The sequence below is a fragment of the Schistosoma mansoni genome, chromosome 4, assembly GCF_000237925.1.
Source record: "Schistosoma mansoni strain Puerto Rico chromosome 4, complete genome".
Classification (NCBI taxonomy): Eukaryota; Metazoa; Platyhelminthes; class Trematoda; order Strigeidida; family Schistosomatidae; genus Schistosoma; species Schistosoma mansoni.
The window spans coordinates 6,271,196-6,283,917 of record NC_031498.1 but is presented as its reverse complement, the minus strand read 5'-3'; the positions used below and the strand labels follow the sequence as shown (position 1 = coordinate 6,283,917).

The following is a 12,722-nucleotide window of genomic DNA, read 5'->3' as shown; positions in this document are numbered from 1 at the left end:
GAGACTGATAGGTCTTGGGTTCGAACCTCGTGAGGCGGGATAGTGGATGCACACTGCTGAGGAGTCCCACAATAGGATGAAACAGCCGTCCAGCGCGTTCAGGTTTTCCATGGTGGTCTTGCTTCAATAGACTCATGATTTCAACTATATAAAATTTTATATTAGTTTATAGAAACATTAAATAATGTATAAGCAAAAAAGTACAAAGGAGACTAGTGTATTGGCATTCTGGTATATATATAATCCGTATACATATTCAATTAGATTACATGTATTTATTAATTCCGAACTTTATTGACCTAAGAAAAACTATTCCTGATAGTTTTATTTGTCAATATTTGTATGTCAAAAACCTGTGGAATTGAAATTTTGTTGGATTATACTTCTAAACACGACCTAACTTCCAAAATGTTCATCACATTTATCACAATATCGTCGAATTTTCATATGCAGATTTATAATATTTACGTTTGTGAGATTACTGCCTAATTTAACATATGACTACAAATCTGATATAGAAAGTTATAACAAAAACTAGTGGTTTTATTTAGGCAATAAGTAGCTGATGTTTCAATTGATTTTGTAGCTTTATTAGATTGAAACCTATTGTATACACCTTTCGTTCTAAAGAAGTTTGGTAAACATGTATGGGTTATGTCATAGTTTAGTTACTAATCAAAACAAAGAGATACGGTGAAATAAGCAAGATTCACAAGAATGACAGAAAAATTGTCCGATTGTAAGATTGGTATCTCAACGTATGTGAATCAAAAGGAGCCAATGAATGGTCGATTGTCATGTTGTCGTACTACTGAGCCTAGGGAATCACTTTTGAATCTGGACACGCTACTAGAACTACTTTTCGAAGAATTTCGCTGACAACTTACATGGCTTCCTTGTGGAAGCTTTATGAAATGACTTGTTCTGGTTTTTACAGGGGGAAGTTTTTCAATAGAGTTATTTATCAGATAAAGTTCTAGTTATGCCGCAAGGACAGCTCGAAATAGCATCGAGTTTCGGCATTGTTGTTACACAATCCTGAACAATGAAACAATCAATAATTAAAAGTTATTTGTTAGCATCTTAATAAGCGATTATCCTACTGTAAGAACCCATAGTCCTTAGCTTTCTGACCCTAACTTGTTAATAGCCTTGTTACGCATGACCTGTTATTTAATAAAACGGTCATACCTGAAAATGTTGCTCATATCCCATACATTTGATGTATTACCTCAATGCTGTTCAGTATATAAACCCGAAAATGATACAGCTTATTGCTTAGTGTTAAAAAAAAACACAACTACGATTTTGGCAATTGATAAGTCAACTTGAACGAGTTTTAAAATTTCTTTGGAAGAATTTAACATTTTGATAATAGTTTACAAATAACGCAGATGAGAGGTGCTGGAGCTGTACTCTTATCAGTTAAAAGTGCTTTATCAATTTTGATTATGAACAAGATCACTATATTTAAAATGATAAACATAGGTTTGATCAATAATTTTATGACCATTCTTTTTTATTTCCCCCCAAGTCCAAAAGAAATTATATGATGTTTATCAACAACTCCTAAAGATATAACTGTTAGATACGAAGAATTAACTAAGTTACTGAGTAATGATCAACTTTAAGCCTTATTTTATATGTAAGAGCTAATGATATTAACTAGCCGTCCAAACTGAATTAGAAGCAACAGTTGAACCTCAAATCTAGTGGTAGGTAATTGAACAGTTTAAACACTAAGCCACCATTTTAGGCTGTAAGATATATTCTATACTCAAAAAGTCAAAAACGAAATCTCAAGCGATGAATCACAAAACAAAGAATACATTTATGTAATGCTTTAAAGTTGAGTTTTGCATGAAGTAGAAAGACAAAAAGCAAGAGAAAAATAATGAAAGTAAACGATCACAAAAAAATGAATAAAGCGGAGGAAACAATATAATCACGATACTGAACAAGAAATAATGTTCATAATAAACACAATACATACAAGGAAAAAGCACAGTTGAAACAGTACAACATAGAACATAGAGTAAGATAAATGAGATTGTATATCTGAGGTAACTAATAAAGAGGAGACATTATGAATCTTTCAAGGTTTTATTGTCCGTTGATCAAACATTTTTTTCTATACGTTGAGTATACAATTAATCCTGTAACTGAAAGATAATAAAAGTATATTACTGACGATTGATAACACACAAAAAATGTTCAAACTGGTGTCATTAAAAGTATAAATAGCAAATTTCTATTAATGGCATCCTATCTTCTTATTCTTGTTTTGTTTTGAAATTCAAGAGAAGAAATGATTATGTGACAGATAAATCGGAGGAATGCTATAAACTAACGGTTTCATACATTTTTAAGATATAAATAGCAACCTGTAGTTATTTATTTCAATTTTTAATTTTAAATGTTTTGACAGAAAAAGTCATTCAAATCACTAGTCCTAGTAAAAACGCTATGTAGGAATGAAAGAAATGTTTACCACTTCAAAGTTTCCGGTGATTATTTCTTAAGCCAATCAGTGAGATTCAAGAACAGAGGAACAGGTGGGTAAATCACACTGAAGAACTCTTCAATCGATCAGCTCCACTCAACCCACACGACATCGATGCAGAACACACACACATTCCTATAGATGTCATTCCATCAACGATAGAAATCAGAATGGCCAGCCATCAGACAAATCAAGAGTGGGAAATAGGCTGGATCAGACAACATACCAGACGAAACACTGAAGCCAAACATAGAAGCAACTGCAAACCATACTCCACAGTCTATTCAGTTAGATTTGAGAGGATGAACGAGTGTTGAATAACTGGAAAGAACGATACCTTATCAATATATCAAACAAAGGAGATCTTGATATGTGTGAGGACCACAGAGGCATCACAGCACTATCGGTACTGGGAAAGTTTACAACAGAGTGTTGTTGAACCAGATGGAAGATTCAGTGGATGTCCAACTTACAAATCAACAAGCTAGATTTCGTAAGGATCGGTCGTGCACAAAACAAATCTCAACATTACGGACCATTGTTGAGCAATCAGTTTGATGGAATTCCTCACTACATATCAACTTTCTCGACTTCGATAAAACGTTTCACAGTGTCGATGAAAGAACCTAAGGAACCTTCTCCACACTCTGTTGTACATGAGAACATTCTCAACATCATACGCAATACTTATGATGGATTACACTGCAAATTCGTGAATGGAAAGCAGCAATACAGATGCATTTCAAGTGTCATATAGGTCTGATTACTCTCATTTTTTCTTTTCATTGGAGTGATTGACTAGATTATGAAGACTACAACATTCCAAGGGAAACATGGAATAAATTGAACAGTTTTGATGAGGCTACATGATTTTGACTTCGCAGATGACCTAACTCTTCTATCCCATAAACATCAACAAATGCAGGTGTAGAGACAAACAGTTTAATAGCAGCCTGTGCATCAGCAGGTCTCAATATACACAATGGAAAAAGAAAGGCCCTCAAACTCAACACAGAGAACACCGACCCAATCACAATTGATGGAGAAGCTCTGGAAGAGGTGGAAACTTTCACATACCTGGTCAACATAATCGATTAACAAGGGGGATCTGATGTAGATGTAAATGCGAGGATTGACAAAGCAAGGACAGTATTCCTGTAATTGTAGAACGTATGGAACTCAAAACAACTGTCAACTAATATCAAAGTCACAATCGTCAGTACGAACGTCAAGACAGTTAATTCTATTGTACGTAGCTGAAACTTGGAGAAATACTACAACCATCATCTAAAAGGCACAAGTATTTACAATCATTTATCTACGTAAGATACTGAATGTCCGTCGGACAGATATCATTAGCAACAGCTTACTGTGGGAGAGAACAAACCGATTTCCAGCTGAGGAAACTAGGAAAAGCTATGGAAGTGGACAGGACACACGTTATGGAAGTCATCATACTGCATCTCGAGGCAAGCCCTAACTTGGAATCTTGGAAGGAATAGGAAAAATGGCAGACCAGGAAACACATTGCTTCAGGAATCAGGGACATACACGAAATGAATGGATAGCAGTCGGGAACAACCAGAAAGGATTGCCCAGGATAGAGTTCGATAGAGAATGCTGGTGGGCGGCCTAAGCTCCTTTTTGAGGGGTAACAGGCGTAATCAAGTAATTACAAAGATCCTCTGGTCGCACTCTTTCGTGTGATAGAAAATGTTATCGGAGACCCTATATGATATAGTTTAAAATAAATTAAATTAGGTTAGAACGTTGTAATATACTGCTTACTTTTACGTAATAAGAACTCTGTTATTTGTCACTTATATTCTATCCTCAATTATTTTTCATGATTAATTTAATGTATTACAGTTATTAATTACCTTTCTTTTTATGTACTGCTATAAAATGTGATGACTTGAAACTATTTAAAATATACAAGATCCTAGCTAATATAATTATCAGTTAATAGTTTCTATTTTGAATATTGAAGTGATTTGTACATTGTTCTAGGAAAATGTTTGTCAATAATAAGAAGATACATTTAATGATAATCTATGGTTTAGGTGAATAGATGTCATAGCTCTAACACAGTATTGGTATTATCAGCCGTTATATAAAAAGTATGATTTAGGGCCGAGTTAAAGGATTAGTAATATTATTAAGCGCATACTGGACAGCTGAATAATATCACATTTTCCACGAAACTTGAATGTCATAGGTTTAGTTCCATGTATGGTGTGATAGGTGCGTACTATTTTGAGATCCTTAGCTGTAACAAAACAGTGCTATCTTGTTTTCAATGATTCGCTAGTTTATGTTGTCCCACGAAGAACATTATCTTCAAATGTAATTTATACTGGGCATATTGTTACTATTGGCCATTCGACGATGGTAAATGAATGCTGTTATATGGTTTACATCATGCATTTAAATCCCAATCAAGTTTTAATTCGAGTGTACATAAGTTTAAAAAAGATACATCATTCTAAAACAAAAGCCAAAAATTAAAAATTACTTTCAGTTACCTAAAGAATGGCAATGAAACTCACATTTATCTTTAAACATTGCAATCCATCAGTGAAATCTATGATGGTTGAGCTTCGATTTTAAAGATCTCTTTACTTTTATTCATCAGATACAGTCTTATTAAAGTGGTTACTTTCAGTATGTGTTAACATGAATGAATGACGTCTAATATAATTTGAAATAAATGTGTACATAAAACTAGGTAGCACACTTAGAAATGCTTTATCACAATTATTTTAAGTGCATCAATCACCCATAACAGAAAATTGAAGTTGCCTCAAAAGAATTAACTTTATAGCTGAAAAATTCGACATATTATCATCATTATATTATATAAGATTAAAATGAAATCCCTTAATCATCAACCCTGAAACCCCATCACCAACACAAAATCACTTTTAAACAAAAAAAAGCACAACTAAAACGTCAGTGGTATTTTTTATATAGTTCTTATAACACAAATTCTACACAATAAACAAGTTTATATTACCAACTATAATTACTTATTAGGATGGTTTCCTTTTAGACAAAAGAAATTTCGGTAAGAATTTCTTTAATTTCGTTAACTTTTTAACCTATAAAGAAGTAAATATAATTTTTAAAAAATTATTTAATATATTAGTTTTGAGAATCACATAATAGATGTGGTGTTTTTTTAGTACTCAAAGGGTTTTGAAGAAGAGGAGGAAGCAGAAGCGGAAATTCACAATATACAGCAAATTATGCAGTTAAGCTAAATGGTTAAGGATTAATGGAGCCAGTGATATAATTTAAGCATGACTGGTGTCAAACAGTTTTCACATACAAAAGAATGGTCATTATTTACCTGCCAATAATTACGTGTTAATTGTTAAACAATATGTACAGAAAAAAATAATTGTATAAAGTATCGTACATTTGCTAACTAAAGTGGTATATCATTAGGTAAAGAAGAGAACACTAATACATACAAAATAGTATATGATTTGGTAAAGGTGTGTAACTACCAAAGCTACGGCATCTTACAGTAGCAAAGAAGGGGTATAAAGAAAAGACAGAAGCTAAATAAGAGTAAACAATGAATATATAGTGTTTTCAATAGTATGTTGTAAAAAGCCAGAAAATGTAACAAATCGGTTATTTTAGATGTGTAATAAGTATCTACGGTGAGCATATATATAATCATTAGCATGTTAGCCGATTCATCAGGCTGGAATGTATATATAATGAATCCTAAGTTTTCAAACTTACAGTACGAATCTGATATGATGTGTGTTAAAGAAATAAAAAAAACTAAGCAGAATTATCTTGTAGGTTGAATAGGATAGATATAAAATTAAAAAGGAAATACACGAAAGACAACCTAATAACCATTTAAAAGATTATTAGACTATATTTTAATTGCCTTTGGATTGCATGCAAATAGTTCTTTCATAAATACAGGATAATGTTTATACGCATAAAATTGCCGCTGATCTGACAATAACTATATTAGTACGTAGTGTGTACACTCACATACATACGTAAACTGCTTACGTATCGTAATCGACTGAATTCACTGAAAGTTGGAGCCACAATATAACTAATAAAACAATTACTTAGTGGTAGAAAAATGGATAGGATGATAAAGTGGGACTAGAATTTTTGGGGGTATGGTTTGATTCTTTGAAGGCTTTAAAAGTTGTGAGACTGAATATAATTACAATTACAGAAACCGACACAAAGAACTTAGGGTTCTCCATAAATATACACCGGTATGCGTTACCGCATTTTATATCAGCATACAAAAGAAATTAACTGGCAAGACTGAAAATGAGACTAGAAATATGGTGGCAATGGCTTAGAAACTAAATTTAACGAGTACAATTTAAATCAAATAAATGACAATGGGTAATAAACATTACGAAAAAGTGTTAAAGTCAAGACTTAGGAGTAGATAAAGAATGAATGCATCTTTCCTAATGCAACCGATTTTGAGCAACGCAACAGCCTTTAGCTGTGCATTAAAATTATCGCAAGGACTCTAACGACAAAGTCAAACATCCACAACAAGAACCGTAAATCAGCTGTTATATTCAAGAAGGAATGATTGTACTGAAAAATGAAATCTCACCTGTAAAAGTTTATCAAGCACACACAATATTATTGTTTCACTGGTCGAGATTACAAGTACTCAAGGTCCTACAGAATTTTCGTCAATTTATTGATCCTTCTAGTTTGGACAATTAGAGCTTCTAATTGCTTTAATGAAAAAGTACTGAACAAAATACTTCCACACATTCAGGCCGAAAATTCTGAATCCACAAGGTACGGACATAATCCCGAAGATGTGAAAAAATTATACTTCGACATCGAGTATTCTAATTTGTCAAATACTTATAAAATAGACGTAAACTAGCCTTTCTCCATGATTATAAAGCCAAATGTAATTTACTTTATGGATTTACTACATACGAGTTATATTGGTCAAAGGGAATATGACCATTTTTTAAATATACATAAAAAGTAGTATATAGTCACCGACTTATCTACCAGAAACTCACTTTGAAAGGTAGACTATAACCCTGAGGACAATGCTTATTACGACTCATATAGACAAGACAAAATGATTGACCAGGTAAATCCTTTAATCGACTTGATTCAATTCTAGCCTTATAGAACTCTTGAAATTTCGCTTTATTTGGAGGCTGCAATAGAGCGGAAGAAACAGAATTTTTTCGGTGTTTCGTTTGAGATACATTACTGGATGCATAAACATAGGTTATGTAATCTTTTTCCAGATCTGCGAATTCTGCTGGATAAAGGGCTATCCAGTCAAATGATGTAGTTTGTAAAGTTGGCGGAGCCAGTGGGCCTAAATCATCATCATTTGTGCTTCCTGATTTTCCCGACTTTGAAGAGTGTCCTGGTGTGTTCAATAATAGTAGTTTGGCGAAATCAGATACTGGGACATATTGTTTGGATGAAAGTAATGAATTTGTTTCTGAAAGCCTTAATAGGCCAGGTGGATCAAGAACTTGGTACGATATTTCCAAATTGGTATTGAATGAATATGCTAGAATATTTAGAAGAGATGAATAAAGTGAAGTTCTTTCAAACACAACAGTAAAAACATGACATAATCAATGAAAATTGAAGTCATAAATACATTGCTAGAAAGTTTTATATACCAGGAAACGCTACCATTTTTCCTACCTCATTAACCCTATCAAATATGTAGACGAATGACATGGATGAGAACCAATGTAACCAGGTGGATAAGTAGGGAAATATGAACCATTTGAGTTCCAAAGAATATTTGGTGATCGTATAGCACATCTTCGGTTTAAACCTGTATCGACACACTGATAGATTTTTGATGCAAGTGACATATACGAGTACTTCGATATATCTTACACGAGCTTGCTTTCATAACTATTTTCCATTCCCGAAAAATACTAACAAGTACGTATGTTCTTGTTAGCCGGACATTTATTTATTTATTTTATTTTATTACATATATATTGGTACAAAGGGCACCGGATACATATGCGCCGGACATAGATTGGATTGAAACTTGTTCCGTCTAGGATTGTATTGTCGCACGCTGATTAGTCATTTCTCACTCAATCAGCGCTAGTGAACACTTGCGGAAGACTCTAGAATCTTCCTGTGTAAAACTATAAATATATTAGTCTTTTCTATGGTGATCCCTACTTCCATTCAACCTGTTTATTTAGAATGTAACTGCATTTTTGTCCTACCGTGTTCTGGTTTGGGGACTTATCAAGTGAAGTAGTGTCAGGGGAATATTAAGCAGTGAGTAGTTGGGTCATAATAAGACAGATTATAACAGTGGCGACGGAAAAGGTAGGCATTCAAGATGTCGATCAGATGACCAGCTCAACCGAATTTCGCAGGAACAGCAAGAACTTGATGCACAAATGCGGTTGTCAGAAACTCTGACTCAACAGCTTAACATCCACTACTTGAGTTCACACGCTATGTTAACTACTTCTTGTGATGCAGTTGTCAGCAAACAATATATTTCGAGAAAATGTGGATTTTAGAATAAAAAGATATAATAAATTTAGGATCTAAGGAAAGACAGAAGGGTGGATGTATTTGAACCACTGTACGAGATTATGAGCCCTGTCGCTTTTAGCTAACAATGCAATATTTAACAGCTGGAAACCCAGGAAAACAAAAAAAAGTATGTGTATGTATCACACGAGGATAGCATTGACTAGTGTCTGAAAACTTCACATGTTAATAAACAAGAATATCACAGTGTTTCATTTTATGTTGCACACGGTATATATATATATATATATATCCATCTTGTACGAATCATATGGTACTGAATAGAACGGCTTATTATATACCACAAGACGATATTGTGTTAACGAAATCATTTTCAACAAGCACAACCACAAATCCATACAGATATTTATCAGTATTAAATCATAAATCTACAAATAGTTTTTTTGTTAGAATAATAATGTGATGTGTAATGATCAGAAGACTGACCACTTACCTTAGCTAGTTAAGTAAAATTATTGAGGGGTTTATGAAAGGTGGGAAATACTGAATTATTAGAGTAACATTTACTATCATCAGTCAAGACTCGAATATGGGACATATGATATGAGTGAAATCATTGAAATACAGTAAAGATTCCTACCTTTGCCATCAGGCTCAATAAATTTGACAGGTAAGCTAAACCATCTTGGAGGCACAGATAATTTGAATACTGCAATAACTGGCCGATGATCCGAAGTTTTGTATTCATTCAAACTAGTATACTTGAGTAAAACGGCCTCAGGGTGCTGTCTCCCTTTGATAGATTTGTTTGCTGGGAACTTTTCTTCCACTTCGGATGGTGACCCACGTACAGGTAATCGACGAGATGGGCTAGCTTGTCTCTGTCGGTTAGTTTCAGGGAGGTTAAGGTGGTGATCAAGAGCGAAATCTCGGTGAACCATATACAATATCCGGTCTGTCCATGCGGGAACACGCTGCTTTTTACTACAATAAGGTAACAGTATAGATTTAAATACGTTCTCGAAGTTATAGATAATAGTTTTATTTGACGAAATGGAGATAGCATTGGTAGAAATTAGAGCACTTGACTTTTGAATAAAGCGCAAAAAGTTCGAGTCTCGCCCCAACTACTTATTTTTAGATAACTGCATAATATCTGTCAACAGCCCTCGTACAAAATGTCTAGCTCAAAGCCATGAGTATAAACCTTTACTTATTAAATGATTTCGTCTTAGGGCCGGAACACTAAACTTGTCAAAACTTTCTAAACATCTGAATCAGTCCCCTTCCAGAATTTCTACTTCACACTTGGAAACAGTAGATGACCACCTCAGAGTAGCGGGTTATCAGTTTTGATTTTTACGGGACTTAATCATATAAAACAAAGTAATCCTCGTAAATATGACAAGCAAGAAACTTAGCTACTTTCGTTTGTAGTGATGATGCAAACTAGTCACTATACTAAAACTTCACACCTAATCATTACAGAAGGATAAGGCTGACTTCGCTTCAATTTACTCCTGCAGTACAATTAATATGTAAAGGAATGAAATTCATACCAAACTAGTTACTTGTTCATGATTAGTAATTATACATCAGCGTACCACAACTACGAAAATACATCAATATGGCAAGAACGACTTAAATATAGCACACCAACACTAAAGGAATTTCTTAAAATTCTTTTCCACTTGGCCAACGGTTATAAGAAACGGAGAATGCTACTAATGTAATTTCGTAGATTGATTTACTCTTTCTGGTGGTATCATTAAACTCTTTGTAAACTTATGAGGAAAACACATCAAACTGTCCGGGAAGAATTTGCACTAAATCAAGACACACTTATGTACAGAACAAGTTATACAGATTACATAAGAATAATAAATTAATTGTATGGGTCGGAGTAGTTATGACTACTTAAAGTAACTACGAAGCAAGCTGTGTTAAAACAATGAATAAATGTGTGATTACCTACTGTCGTATGTATCCGTTCCTTTGTCAAATTTGAAGGTTGGGGGGAAGGATATAGTGCCTTCATTAAAATCATGAAATAACAATTTATCGTTTTTCATATTAAGAAGCTAAAATACAGATATATAGTATATTAGTTTACTTGATCATGTTGTAGAAGCTCGCTAAAACGCTTTTCTCTGACCATTAACTCCACTTCAGACTTTTGGAGGTGATCAATACGAAAATTTAAATCACCCATCCAGAATACATAACTACAAGACTTTATCAAAAACGAGACATAACTCACTCATGATCAATAATGACATTGACATCTTCATCCCTAAAACTCTGATGATCTATAATATCGATATAATCCTGTGATATAAACAAAAAAGGAAACTACTCACATTTAAACGATCTTGCTTGTTTTCCCTATGTGCAGTAAAATGACACGAAAGAAATATCATGTTAATCCCGCAAAGTTCAAACCTCGCACTAACCCCGCCCTTATTTCCCTAAATATTTTAAATATGAGTAGGCATCTAACAAACCATGACACCCGCATATCCTGAGGCCGTTACTTCGGACTCTATATTTGTGACTGCAGGCAAAAGGTTTCGCTTTAGAAATGAGAAAATCCAAATGGCCCAACAATTACGTGACTTGATCTATTTAAATGAATTTACAGGTTGACGGCCATTAACACAATGATTACCAGAACATAACCGTGGGGATACAAGTGCTCCAGGAGCTTTTGTCTCCATGCGTCATCTCCACAGACTTCTTGAAGTCTATGAAGGAAATTATAACTTGATAGCGAACTTACGCAACGCTTATTACATCGGGTGATGGTTTTGAGTTAACACCAAGAAGGGAAGAGAGGTCTTCGCTTCCTGGTTTTTCGTCACCGACATTCCACGTGCAACAATGGACACTATGTAAGTACAAAAATAGTTAACGATTAACAACAAACATTAGTGACGGCATTTCACGAAGCCATATTAAGCGCTGGTAAAGGTCATTTACACGGCCTATAGTACAAACCGAACAAACAAAGCAATCATCAGAAGCAGAGTTTAAGGTTAGAACTCCAAAGGCCAAGCCATTCAGGTGTGGCGAAATGTTGTGGGTATTTCTTCCATGTGGACTGATGCTAACTAGTTTAGGTGTTTCAGAAACTTTTGAGGTATTTGGTGTTTCATCTTCAGTTTGAGACGGACAGGAGGCTGAGTGGTCTATGTTGATCCTAACAGCGAAGGCTTACTGGTCGATCCGGCTTTGCTTTGAATGTATATACAAAGCAAATTTCAATCGCACAGTGAAGTAAAGAGTTCCACCTAACAAATATTCGATGAAAAAGTAGTTTGTCAGGTGATACGCATGTAGCTGTAAATAATTCCCCAAAATCAGTAGCTCATTAAGTGGTCGACATTGGATGCTGACCACGTTGTTTAAGTGGACTTGTTTAACTGAAGGCTTTCGGTCATGCATCCGTACCAGATCACATTTCGACTCGGCATGGGACACAGCTCCTACGTCTCAATAGCCAATAACTTCGAAGCCGGCACGCGTTAACGGCAACCGTAGCCGGCGAACACAGCCGTCTGCTATATGTCACCGATGTGACCACGAGAGTTCGCTACCTCATCGACGCCGGCGCAGAAGTTAGCGTTCTTCTTACGGTAAAAGGTATGTCTACCTTAACGTGGGTTTACGCAAACCCATACACTGGATTTTC

At 34.6% G+C, this 12,722-nt stretch overlaps 1 protein-coding gene across 1 annotated transcript; it reads right to left on the bottom strand.

Annotated features, from left to right (window-relative positions):
* Window positions 1–2,080: 2,080 nt before the first annotated feature.
* On the bottom strand, window positions 2,081–11,971 carry Smp_050830 (putative synaptojanin; the record flags this gene model as incomplete). Its single annotated transcript, XM_018796649.1, has 11 exons — window positions 2,081–2,162; window positions 7,552–8,063; window positions 9,672–10,015; window positions 11,003–11,112; window positions 11,145–11,256; window positions 11,292–11,359; window positions 11,392–11,499; window positions 11,536–11,652; window positions 11,700–11,775; window positions 11,811–11,918; window positions 11,958–11,971. The coding sequence occupies 11 exons, from the start codon at window positions 11,969–11,971 to the stop codon at window positions 2,151–2,153; spliced, it is 1,581 nt and encodes a 526-aa protein (XP_018651770.1). The 3' UTR covers window positions 2,081–2,150.
* Window positions 11,972–12,722: the final 751 nt, after the last annotated feature.